The sequence below is a fragment of the Salvelinus sp. IW2-2015 genome, linkage group LG1, assembly GCF_002910315.2.
Source record: "Salvelinus sp. IW2-2015 linkage group LG1, ASM291031v2, whole genome shotgun sequence".
Lineage (NCBI taxonomy): Eukaryota > Metazoa > Chordata > Actinopteri > Salmoniformes > Salmonidae > Salvelinus > Salvelinus sp. IW2-2015.
This window is the reverse complement of record NC_036838.1, coordinates 13949474-13962575: the sequence shown is the minus strand read 5'-3', so window position 1 is coordinate 13962575 and position 13102 is coordinate 13949474. Positions and strand designations below refer to the sequence as shown.

Genomic DNA, 13102 nt, shown 5'->3' with positions numbered 1-13102 from the left:
CCGTTTTTATTATGGCCTTCACAACTTTTTATGAATTAACTTCAAATAACGTCTGATATTCGCTATATTTCATTCGTTCGAACAATAAAACATGATTATGTAGACATTGTCGATACACATGACACAAAATCGGCTGTCAAACACTTAAAGCAAGGCAAGGTTGTATAAACACATCTTGTGTAATTTTCTGTAGGGAAGGGGAGGGGCAGTGGATTCAGCCGCGTTCTGCTGTCTTTCGAGGGATCAGACGACAAAAAGATGGCGGCACTACGAGTGGTCGTGCTATCGGGGACTGGACGAGCCTTCCTATGCACGCCAAAAATGATCAAGGCTCCTCGGGTATGCTAACATGTTTATGCTGTTTTGGAGTTTGTTCGTTTCTTAAATTTTTTTTTTTAAACTTTCAAAGCCACCCTGACAGCTAGCCGGGTAGCTAGCTTACACAGACAAGGTCACTCGGGCAATGATTACGTTACCCAGTGTGAGGTAGATAGCTACATGTTAAAGTGCAACTCAGTGTACGAACGAACGTTGCTATATTTGACGTGATGGATGGTTGATAATAGTGATGTTACGTTTGATACCGGAGCATGTGTTGAAATCGAAAAGCAGTTTACTTTAATCAAAGCAGTGTGCCGATGCCGGTATCACCAACCTGGTCTCATAACATTTCGTATTACTCTGTACATAAATCCGGGACATCCATTTAGTATGGTGTGTATCAGTACTTGACTTGGACGGGAGCTCACCTGAGCTGAGTAACGTAAACTAACTCACTCTTGTACATCGCCTTGGTCCGTACAATTGACCTTATTTTAGCGCCCAAAAAATGTAATACTTCCAGATCAACTGTAATGTCAATACCATTGTAAAGCACAATTTCTCCCCTTTCTAACAAAATCATTGACGAGACCTCCACGCTGCCCGTTTCTGCATGATTCAAGAAGGAAATGAGCTCCGTCTGCTCTTTTTTTTTTAAATGGTGGGTGGGTGAGCGAAACTAATGCGTGATAGTGAGAAGGAGAGATGTCGTGTGGGGAAATGGCTTTTTTTCTCTCAAACTGACCAACTTATCACCTTATCGCCTCTAAAATGTAAATAAAACACTAAGGAGTTTATATAATGTGTCATTACATACCTATTTGAAGGTTTGTGTCGAATTTGAATCGGGTTTTTAGGGCGGTGCTAAAGTGATCTTCAGAAGTAAACAGTGGCTTTTGAGAGTCATGACTGCTTGCAGTGATGAAGCAAAAAATGACTAGGTATCCCCCTTACCCCTGTCATTGTCCATTTCTTGTTTTTAAATGGTAGAGAGAAGTGCTACACCTGGTGGAGAGAGATTGTAAGACAGAAATAGTTGCTTTATGCGTGCTGTATGTTATGGCATGATACGTCACGATGTAACGGCGGGTCAGTTTTTTCAACTTTTCTCCAATACTATAGAGCCATTACCATGTTGATCTACGCTTGAATAGAAACGTAGTTCACACCCCAGATTTCACACAAGTCAACACAGTCACTACAGTCCCATTAGTGTTCTTTGTAGCCTCGTTTGAATGTTGCGGTTGCGCACATTTGTACGGAATGGGGTGAGTTTACGTTACCGGTGTTGTGCTGAAAAGTTCCCCCCTGCCAGAAACCCCCCCCTTCGCGTGAACGCGCACGCACTCAATTCTTTATTGCTTCGACTTGCTTGCTAGTTGAGATTTCTGATCACATTAGGCTGTGTTTCATTTTATTTTTTTAGGGGTGATTTATTTATGGACTAATACACATGAACAAATAGCCAAACTGAAAATTGCAGACATTACTAGTGCCTCCCGTGCGATCAAACTGACATGTAAAATGAAACGCAGCAAAACGTAATCAGAAATCTCAACTAGCAAGCAAGTCGCAGCAAGGAAGAATTGAGTGCGTAGCGTTAACGCGAAAGGGGGGGGGGGGGGGGGGTTCGGCACAACACCGGCCCACACGTTCTACAGCTTGATCTCCTGTTCCTCTTATTGAATATTAGCTCAAAAGCATTGTGGAGGTCCTGCACCTAAATATAAACAGTACTATTTCAGTCCAGGTCAAGCACGGGTATGAATTTATTTGTGTCCATCACCCATTTCATTGATATAGTTACAAATTAAAATTACTATGAATTCTAGCTAGGTGGCTAACAGTTAGCTGGGCTAGGGGTTAAGTTTAGGAGTTAGGTAAGGATTAACTTGAAGGTTAGCTAACAAGCTAACCTAAAAATTGCTAAAATGCTAAAGTTTGTTGATTTATGAAATACCTGATTGTTTAAAGCAAAACTACCAAAACTATTACTGATGGTGAACCTGAACAATCATAAATCAAATCTATTGTATGCTCTGTGCTGCATGCATAGCCAGATTTGTTTCCGGTAGCACTAGCTTACTTTTATTCCGGTAAAACACAATTTAACAGGGCATGATGAAAATAACATAGCAAATTATAATTAGCTAACGCTCTTTTGTACACTGCGCTGTATGTACAAATTTACTTATTTTAACATCCCAAAAAACATAATACTTTCAGGTTAACTAATATGAATACCATTGTAAAGCTGAATTTCTTCTTTTCAGCAAAATCAATGACAAGACCTTCATAATACAATGTTTCCATACCCTACATTACCCATCTCATATGTATATACTGTACTCTATATCATCTACTGCATCTTGCCATCTTTATGCAATACATGTACCACTAGCCACTTTAAACTATGCCACTTTATGTTTACATACCCTACAGTACTCATATCATATGTATATACCGTACTCTATACCATCTACTGCATCTGCCATGCCGTTCTGTACCACCACTCATCCATATATCTTTATGTACATATTCTTTATCCCTTCACACTTGTGTGTGTGTGTAAGGTAGTAGCGTGGAATTGTTAGGTTAGATTACTGTTGGTTATTACTGCATTGTCGGAACTAGAAGCACAAGCATTTCGCTACACTGGCAATAACATCTGCTAACCATGTGTATGTGACCAATAAAATTAGATTTGATTTTGAGAAGTAAACGGCGGCTTTTGAGAGTCATGATGGCTTGCAGTGATGAAGCAAAAAATGAATGCATTCAGTACAATTGACTAGTGCTGCGTTTCAAACTCAAGACACCCTCGTCCACTTACCCTCGCTTTATGCCCTTGGGGGAATCCCCGTCACCATCTTGGACGTCGGTCCAAACGATTAGCCAAACGAGAAGTTTGCAACGTAAGCCCCTCAGCCCTCGTTTTTGATCGAGTTTGCGAGTGTACAATTATGCTCACTTCGGGGCTTGAAACGCCCCATAATTCAATTCGCAATGATTGTACATCCGCTAAGAAAAGTCTGCCGAAGGGTCAGTTTTTTTCCAATATTATCGGGCCATTACCATGTTAATCAATGCTTGAATATAAACGTAGTTCACACCGCAGATTTTGATGCTAACACAGTCGCTACAGTCCCATTCGTTTTTATTGCAGCCTCGTTTGAATGCAGCGGTTGCGCAAATTTGTACGAAATGGGGTTAGTCAACAGTACATCGGTTGTTACTCAACTAAAGCTTAATATCACACAAGCCTTTTTGGGGTTTGAATGCTGAAGGTGCCACGTAGATGTACAAGATCAGGAACAGGCCGTCTACCTCGCGTTGGTCAGTGCGCAGTTTGACCAGGCTACTGATGTTGCCTGTGGTTGATCGGCATCCAAAATGACTTTTAGATCAATGACTCAACACAGTTACATGCAGTTCGACACTGAAGGAGAGAAAGCATCGGTTGTCACAAAATGAGGTATTTTCGTAAGGTAGAAAGACTATAATATGAGCAAACTTTTTTGTGTGAACTGGCGATTTGTAACGTTTAAATTGATTTTTCTGACCAATGCATGCTACGTTTGGATCGGTTTGGGGTCTGCTGACTGATGCACTTGTATCTAATACATTTGAATCAGGGACCGATGTGAATTGTTACATCCCTACACTATAGTATTAGTTACCTAGCAAGCTAGAAAGGAAGACCCAGGTAGCCAGCATTATGAGATTTTAACTGAGCCAGAGCAGAGGTAGTTTGAATTTTCCATAGCTAACGTTGTTCGGTAGCTAGATAGCCAGTTTGAAAACAATTGATTCGAGACTTGCTAACATTAGTCAGTATTTTATGAGGCTGCAAACTGGGAAACGTCCTCCTAACTACGTGAGCTTGTTTCTCGGTGTTTCATGTGTGGTTATCATTATACTTGTGAAAGGTATTTGATGCCAGCCAGTATAGCAAATTGATATCCTACTGACTTCATGCAACTTCATTAATCACTAGCTATGCTATCTATGTTGCTGTTTGCCTACCCCAGTCCTCTTGTGATGCTAGAAGGCTGACTCCTTTGGTATCTGTTGTGAAACCAAGGATGGATAAAGGGCAGTTTCATAAGTGCTTAGTTGTATGCCTTTGCCTTGACATGGGACGCATATTCAGTGATCTCATGAACCAACAAAGATTGACCACAATATTATGGTTATTTTGGCTAAGGCAAAAGGTATGGCGACGAATACCTCAAATGAGCAAATGGATAACAAATGTCAGTTTGTTATCTACATTCAGTTTGTTAGCTACATTCATTCTATGTCAACTCTCTTCCTCAACAGGCCAACATGTCGTTTGCCAGTCTACCCAGGTCAAAGAAGGTGGCCCTGACAACATTGGGTGTGTTGACAACTGGAGGGGCCGGACTGGCTCTGATGCTGCAGCAGTCGGTTAAGGCTTCAGACCTGGAGCTTCATCCCCCCAACTACCCCTGGACCCACAGCGGCATGCTGTCAGCCCTCGACCACGCCAGGTATTAGCTAACTCCTAACCATGAAGGCCATACAATTACTTTAACATATCTTGTGTAATTGCATGTTACATCATATGATATCACCAAGGCTTTTTCCAGTGCTAGCAATAGGAAATTTGATTTGAGACATTTAGAATTTTAAGGAAATATAATTTTTCTCAAGGAATCTTATTACATGCTAGATCATATTTACCTGAAAAGGAGGACTGGATGTAATGTCTGTTTTTCTTTATATTGCAGCATTCGCCGTGGATATCAGGTGTACAAGCAAGTGTGTTCAGCGTGTCACAGCATGGAGTACCTGGCCTTCCGTAACTTGGTCGGCGTGTCGCACACAGAGGCCGAAGTGAAGGTTTTGGCTGAGGAGGTAAGGGTTTGTCCTTGGCCATTAGATTAATTAACTTCTTATGGCTGCAATCCCGTTAACGGGATGATATGACAACAGCCAGTGAAAGTGCAGGGCGCCAAATTCAAACAGAAATCTCATAATTAATATTGTTCAAACATACATGTATCTTATACCATTTTAAAGGTAATCATGTTGTTAATCCCACCAAAGTGTCCGATTTCAAATAGGCTTTACAGCGAAAGCACCACAAACGATTATGTTAGGTCACCGTAAAATCACAGAAAAACAGCTATTTTTTCACCCAAAGACAGGAGTCACAAAAAGCAGAAATAGAGATAAAATGAATCACTAACCTTTGATGATCTTCATCAGATGACACTCATAGGACTTCATGTTACACAATACATATATGTTTTGTTCGATTAAGTTCATATTTATATCCAAAAACCTCGCCATGTTCAGAAATGCCTCCAGAATATCCGGAGAAATTGCAGAGAGCCACTTCAAATAACAGAAATACTCATCATAAACTTTGATGAAAGATACATGTTTTACATAGAATTAAAGATACACTTGTTCTTAATGCAACTGCTGTGTCAGATTTCAAAAATCTTTACGGCAAAAGCACAATATTCAATCATCTGAGAACAGCGTTCAGCCACAAAAGGAAGCCATACAGTTACCCGCCAAATTGTGCAGTCAACAAAACTCATAAAAAGCATTATAAATCTTCACTTACCTTTGCTGATCTTCGTCGGAATGCACTCCCAGGACTCCCTCTTCCACAAGAAATGTTTGTTTTGTTCGGTAATGTCCATCATTTATGTCCAAGTAGCTACTTTTGTTAGCGCGTTTAGTACACATATCAAACGCTCGTGCAGGTCCAGCCGAATGTCGGACGAAAACTCCAAAAAGTTATATTACAGGTCGAATAAACTTGTCAAACTAAGTATAGAATCAATCTTTAGGGTGTTGTCAACATAAATATTCAACGTTCCAACCAGAGAATTCCTTTGTGTCTATAGAAGTAATGGAACGTGACCAGGACCTGGCTCTCTGCCAGACCACTGACTAATTCCCCTCTCATTCAGCCCCACATCACAGTAGAAGCTTCATTCAAGGTTCTACAGACTGTTGACATCTAGTGGAAGCCGTAGGAAGTGCAAACAGATCCATATCCTACTGTGTTTTCAATAGGCTTTGAGTTGAAAATCGACCAACCTCAGGTTTCTTCCCAGGTTTTTGCCTGCCATATGAGTTCTGTTATACTCACAGACATAATTCAAACAGTTTTAGAAATTCAGAGTGTTTTCTATCCAATACTAATAATAATATGCATATATTAGCAACTATGACTGAGGAGCAGGCCGTTTACTCTGGGCACCTCTGTGCACCTTTCATCCAAGCTACTCAATACTGCCCCTGCAGCCATAAGAAGTTAAACAAGGTCATGGCCTTATAGATGACTGTCAGTCACTGGCTAGAACGTGTCCTTGGGCAACGTTTTAGGATCAGCTTTTCCAAATCCTAACTTTAACCATTATGAGTGAAAAATTAAAAGCTGACCTATCAGTTTCTAGGGACATCTTGGTCTTTCTCCATGTCACTGACTACTGTCTGTTCTCTGCTCAGATTGAGGTGGTGGATGGCCCTGACGAGTCAGGAGAGATGTTCACCCGTCCAGGAAAGCTCTCAGACTACTTCCCCAAGCCATACCCAAACCCAGAAGCTGCCCGTGTGGCAAACGGGGGAGCCTTGCCCCCAGATCTCAGCTACATTGTCAATGCCAGGTACTGTGCTGCTCACTCCAGAGCAACGTTCTCCAACCTTTTCTAGCAGGAGAGCACAAGCTACTATTTTTTTTGGTAGCTTTCTAATAGGCACGTTCTTCTCTCCTTCCCTGGGTCCTTAGTGCACTACTTTCTCTTTGACACTGTTTTCTGTCAATATGCCTGGTAAAATAATAATCAGAATATGTTCTGTTTTTCACTCAATATTACAATTGTTCATAGAGAAACAACATTGGATGTTCTGAGTACATGTCAATGCTTAAATCACATCAGAAGACTTGTTTTCTTCCATTCCTAAAAAAGAAAAAAAAGATTTTGATTTGACTAATTCCCCTTAAATTGCGCATCTAGTGCGTGAGGAATGTGGCGGTCTAGTGGTGGTTCCGCACTGCTGCTGCTCATTTCATGGCAAAGTTTATAAATAATAGATACAAATGATATACTTCTGCCTGGTAAGCCTACGTTGCAGTTAACATTTGAATTGATAAGGTTTTTGGTAAAGTATCTGTCAACCTACAAGATGGTTATCACATCAACTCGCTACACACGGAGTGATAGACAAATGTACTCACCACACAGGCGGGCAATATTGCTGGAAATTAATTGTCAGATAGTGTTAGGTTTGGCTTTTTAAGCCAATAGTGGCTAACCAGCGTTGGGATAATGTCAATGGTACATTGATTAGATGGGAGCTTGCGGTGTCTGATACTTGTACGATTTGTTTATGACAGTTTGCAGTGGAAAATGTATGTATTTTCAGAATTGTTTGGCGAGCTACTCATAGGTGGGCTGCGAGTTACCGGTAGCTTACGATTGACCTGTTGGAGACCCGTGCTCCAGAGTATCTGGTGATTTGGGAATATCGACAGTAAACGAAACGTTAGATTCAAGGTAGAATATATTGTAACCTTTTCTTCACCAAAAATGTTTTTAAGTGTCTATAAAGCAGGATAATACTTTTGTAAATCCACAACAAGACACTCCACTGCTATTACCATGATATTATACCTTAGCTTGCAAGTGCTATGTCCTAAGTTGTTTTTCTCCATTGTTCCAGACATGGAGGTGAAGACTATGTGTTCTCCCTGCTGACAGGCTACTGTGAGCCCCCTGCTGGAGTGGAGGTGAGAGAGGGCCTCTACTACAACCCCTACTTCCCTGGCCAGGCCATCGGCATGGCTCCCCCCATCTACAATGAAGTCCTGGAGTTTGAGGACGGTCAGTAGGATTCCCTCTGCTAGGGATCACTAACTTGAAGTAATATAATGATAAATCAATTCAGAAAGTGCTTCTTTTTTTTGCATCGCTCGCACGACTCCATTTTGACCCTTGACATGCCAGACTAAATATCTAGGTTCTGGTTATAGATTAATAGACTAAGGGCTCCAGAGTGGCGCAGCGGTCTAAGGCACTAGTTCGATTCCAGGCTGTATCACAACCGACCGTGATTGGGAATCCTATAGGGCAGCGCACAATTGGCCCAGTGTCGTCCAGGTTAGGCCGACATTGTAAATAAGAATTTGTTCTGAACTTACTTGCCTAGTTAAATAAAATGATTCGATATTGGATATATACTGAACAAAAATAAATGCAAATTCAAAGATTTTACTGATTTACACTTCATATAAGGAAATCAGTCAATTTAAATAAATTCATTAGGCCCTAATCTATGGATTTCAAATGATTGGAAATACAGATATCCATCTATTGGTAAAAGATGGCATTTTTTTTAAAGTAGGGGCATGGTTTAGTATCTGGGTTGTCCACCATTTGCCTCATGCAGCGTGACATCTTATTCGCATAGAGTTTATCAGGCTGATGATTGTGGCCTGTGGAATGTTGTCCCACTCTTCAATGGCTGTGCGAAATTTCTGGATATTGGCGGGAACTGGAACACGCTGTCGTACACCAGAGTATCCCAAACATGGTCAATGGGTGACATGTCTGGTGAGTATGCAGGCCATTGAAGAACTGGGACATTTTAGCTTCCAGGAATTGTGTACAAGTCCTTGCGACATGGGGCCGTGCATTATCATGCTGAAAAATTAGGTGATTGAGGTAGATGAATGGCACAACAATGGGCCTCAGGATCTTGACACGATATCTCTGTGCATTCAAATTGCCATCAATAAAATGCAATTGTGTTCATTGTCTGTAGCTTATGCCTGCCGCTACTATAACCCCACCGCCAAGGCCACTCTGTTCACAACTTTGACATCAGCAAACCACTCGCCCACACAACGCCATACATGTGGTCTGCGGTTGTGAAGCCAGTTGGACGTACTACCAAATTCTCTAAAACGACGTTGGAGGCAAGCATATGGTAGAGAAATTAACATTACATTCTCTGGCAACAGCTCTGGTGGACATTCCATCAGTCAGCATGCCAATTGTACGCTCCCTCAACTTGAGACAACTGGCATTGTGTTGTGACAAACCTGCACATTTTTAGTGGCCTTTTATTATCCCCAGCACAAGGTGCAATGATCATACTGTTTAATCAGCTTCATAATATGCCACTTCTGTCAGGTGGATGGATTGGCAAAGGAGAAATGCTCACTAACTGGGATGTAAACAAATTTGTGTGCAGAATTTGATACCTTTTTGTGCGTATTAGAGGTCGACCGATTATGATTTTTCAACACAGATACCGATTATTTGTAATAATGACAATTACAACAATACTGAATGAACAATGAACACTGCTGCTGCCTACCACCGCCCCGTCAGACTGCTCTATCAAATCATAGACTTAATTATAATATAATAACACACTGAAATACGAGCCTTAGGTCATTAATATGGTCAAATCCGGAAACTATAATTTCGAAAACAAAACGTTTATTCTTTCAGTGAAATACGGAACCGTTCCGTATTTTATCTAACTGGTGGCATCCATAAGTCTAAATTTTGCTGTTACATTGCACAACCTTCAATGTTATGTCATAATTATGTAAAATTCTGGCAAATTAGTTCGCAACGAGCCAGGCGGCCCAAACTGTTGCATATACCCTGACTCTGCATGCAATGAACGCAAGAGAAGTGACACAATTTCCCTAGTTAATATTGCCTGATAACATGAATTTCTTTTAACTAAATATGCAGGTTTAAAAAAATAGACTTTTGTATTGATTTTAAGAAAAGCATTGATGTGTATGGTTAGGTACATTCGTGCAACGATTGTACTTTTTTTGCAAATGCACTTTTGTTAAATCGTCCCTCATTTGGAGAAGTTGGCTGTCTTTGTTAGGAAGAAATGTCTTCAAACAGTTCGCAACACGCCATGCGGCCCAAACTGCTGTATATACCCTGACTGTTGCACAGAACGCAAGAGAAGTGACACAATTTCCCTAGTTAAAAGAAATTTATGTTCGCAGGCAATATTAACTAAATATGCAGGTTTAAAAATATATACTTGTGTATTGATTTTAAGAAAGGCGTTGATGTTTATGGTTAGGTACACATTGGTGCAACGACAGTGCTTTTTTCGCGAATGCGCTTGTTAAATCACACGTTTGGTGAAGTAGGCTGTGATTCAATGATAAATTAACAGGCACCGCATCGATTATATGCAACGCAGGACAAGCTAGATAAACTAGTAATATCATCAACCATGTGTAGTTAACTAGTGATTATGTTAAGATTGTTTTTTATAAGATACGTTTAATGCTAGCTAGCACCTTACCTTGGCTCCTTGCTGCACTCGCATAACAGGTAGTCAGCCTGCCACGCAGTCTCATCGTGGAGTGCAATGTAATCAGCCATAATCGGTGTCCAAAAATGCTGATTACTGATTGTTATAAAAACTTGAAATTGTCCCTAATTAATCGGCCATTCCGATTAATCGGTCGACCTCTAGTGCGTATGGAACAATTCTTGGATCTTTTATTTCGGCTCATGAAACACATGTTGCATTTATATTTTTGTTCAGTGTAGTCTACATCTTGCATTTTTGTCATTAAGCAGACGCTCTTATCCAGAGCAACTTAGTCAGTGCGTTCAACTAAAGTAGAGAAGACGATCACATCACAGTCATTGCAAGTAAAACCTTCCATTTTCATGTGTTGACAGGAACCCCAGCCACCATGAGCCAGGTGGCCAAGGACGTGTGCACCTTCCTCCGGTGGGCGGCCGAGCCTGAGCACGACCAGCGCAAACGCATGGGCCTGAAGGTAAGCTGGCAGGGAGGCGCTAGCCACTGCCGTAATGGAAATAGTTGTAATCAGAAATGTATTTGCAACCTAGGGTGTATTCAATAGTGCAAACTGTTTTTTTTTTTTTTATATATATATATATATAAATTCTCCCCAATTTCGTGGTATCCAATTGTTAGTAATTACTATCTTGTCTCATCACTACAACTCCCGTACGGGCTCGGGAAAGACGAAGGTCGAAAGCCATGCGTCCTCTGAAACACAACCCAACCAAGCCGCACTGCTTCTTAACACAGCGCGCCTCCAACCCGGAAGCCAGCCGCACCAATGTGTCGCACCAACACCGTGCACCTGGCTCCCTTGGTTAGCGCGCACTGTGCCCGGCCCGCCACAGGCGTCGGTGGTGCGCGATGAGACAAGGATATCCCTACCGGCCAAACCCTCCCTAACCCGGACGACGCTAGGCCAATTGTGCGTCGCCCCACGGACTGTTTTTCAATAGAACATGTTTAACAATGGAGAAAAAAAAATGTGGGGGGGGGGGGGTACAAATGCAGGTAGTCCCTCTATTTTGGATTTTCTTTGGTTGGTTTCTAGTGAATACATCCCTGATTTAGGACATTCCTTTCCATTGTTTGACACAATACCTTTGTAGTCTTAAAAATTGGTAGGTCTATGTGGGGCATTGCTTGGATCCCTCAAGTCTTTTATAATTATATTCATTACATTCAATTTCATATGTATGGAACCACTACTTGTCATGTTTTAAAACATAAAATAAGAAGTTTGAAAGGAGTCACTAAGTCAAATCCCCTGTTTTGGATTGGTCTTTTTGGCCCTTGCTTCCAAATTGCTCCCTTTCTACATTACTCTCATCACAGTTGACATTGACCCCATCTCACTCAAACAATTTCTTCCCCCAGCTGCTCATGGGCTCTGCCATCTTGATCCCCCTGGTCTATTACATGAAGAGGCACAGGTGGTCGGTGCTGAAGAGCAGGAAGATCGCTTACAGACCCCCAAAGTAAAGACGGCTGCATTCTGACTGCCCATGTTGCTTCTCGGCTAAAATTCTGACCCCTCTGATTTGCGATTGTCCTTTAAAAAAACAACAACATGTATTTATGATATGGTTGCCCTAATTCACTTTCTGGGTAACCTCTCAATGAGTTATTTCCTCCAACGGGAAAGGATGTAAACACAACCTCTATACTGTTTTACTGTACAAAATAAATTATCGAAAGAAACGTGTCCAGGTTGTTGTCTAATGGTTAACCTGTTATTTGATGGGACTCAAGTCCTGCAACCTTGTGCTGTTGGGAATCTGTCACATCATGGGTTCTCTACACTTTGTTGTGTAAATATTGAATAAACACTGGTGTACCGAATAAACCGTTATAACTCGATGCTACCTGTGACCATGTTCTGCAATGCACCTACGCCACAAATTTCTTGTCTTGATGTGGTTCATACACTTTCTACATATTTAATTTATGCACTCATTTTTAGTGATTCTTAAAAGTCTGGATAAACCTTGTCCAGCAAGGAAACTTTATTTTTATAGTTGAAAAATGTTGCATTATTTGAGCTTAATTTTTACATTTTAGGTGAATTTTATGAGGGGAAAGTTTTGCTTTTGGAATTGTTTAAATATTCATTTCCATGTCGGCTCTAGGCCGAGATTTGCCCTTGTCTAGAGCAAAATATCCTAATTTCAAACTCTGTTAAATTCTAAAAACTGGCAATTAATATTAACTGCAAAAAAATGATCTAATGTAGTTTCTTGCAATAGCCCTCTGACGTTTGTCTAAAATCCTAAATTAATCATGAATGAGCATGGCTTATTTTTAACAATTTTGAAATCACCATGATCACAACCATATACTGTCAACTCTAGCTGCCTGAGATAAGATCTGCATTTTGGTTCAAATGTTTATTTTAATAAGGTTTTTAGATTCGAAGCAATTTAGGAAA

The 13102-nt window shown here is 40.9% G+C and overlaps 1 protein-coding gene across 1 annotated transcript; it reads left to right on the top strand.

The window, feature by feature from the left end:
- The first annotated feature begins 225 nt into the window (after positions 1 to 225).
- Positions 226 to 12534, top strand: cyc1 (cytochrome c-1). Its single transcript, XM_023983928.1, has 7 exons — positions 226 to 339; positions 4645 to 4835; positions 5076 to 5202; positions 6817 to 6974; positions 8032 to 8192; positions 11046 to 11146; positions 12052 to 12534. The coding sequence occupies exons 1-7, from the start codon at positions 259 to 261 to the stop codon at positions 12154 to 12156; spliced, it is 924 nt and encodes a 307-aa protein (XP_023839696.1). The 5' UTR covers positions 226 to 258; the 3' UTR covers positions 12157 to 12534.
- Positions 12535 to 13102: the final 568 nt, after the last annotated feature.

What these genes read in the sequence shown, in the direction of transcription:
- cyc1 (XM_023983928.1), top strand. Translation starts at nt 259, where the DNA reads ATGGCGGCACTACGAGTGGTCGTGCTATCGGGGACTGGACGAGCCTTC. An exon ending in AAATGATCAAGGCTCCTCGG is followed by an intron (nt 340 to 4,644) that starts GTATGCTAACAT and finishes CTTCCTCAACAG; the next exon opens with GCCAACATGTCGTTTGCCAG. An exon ending in TCAGCCCTCGACCACGCCAG is followed by an intron (nt 4,836 to 5,075) that starts GTATTAGCTAAC and finishes TTTATATTGCAG; the next exon opens with CATTCGCCGTGGATATCAGG.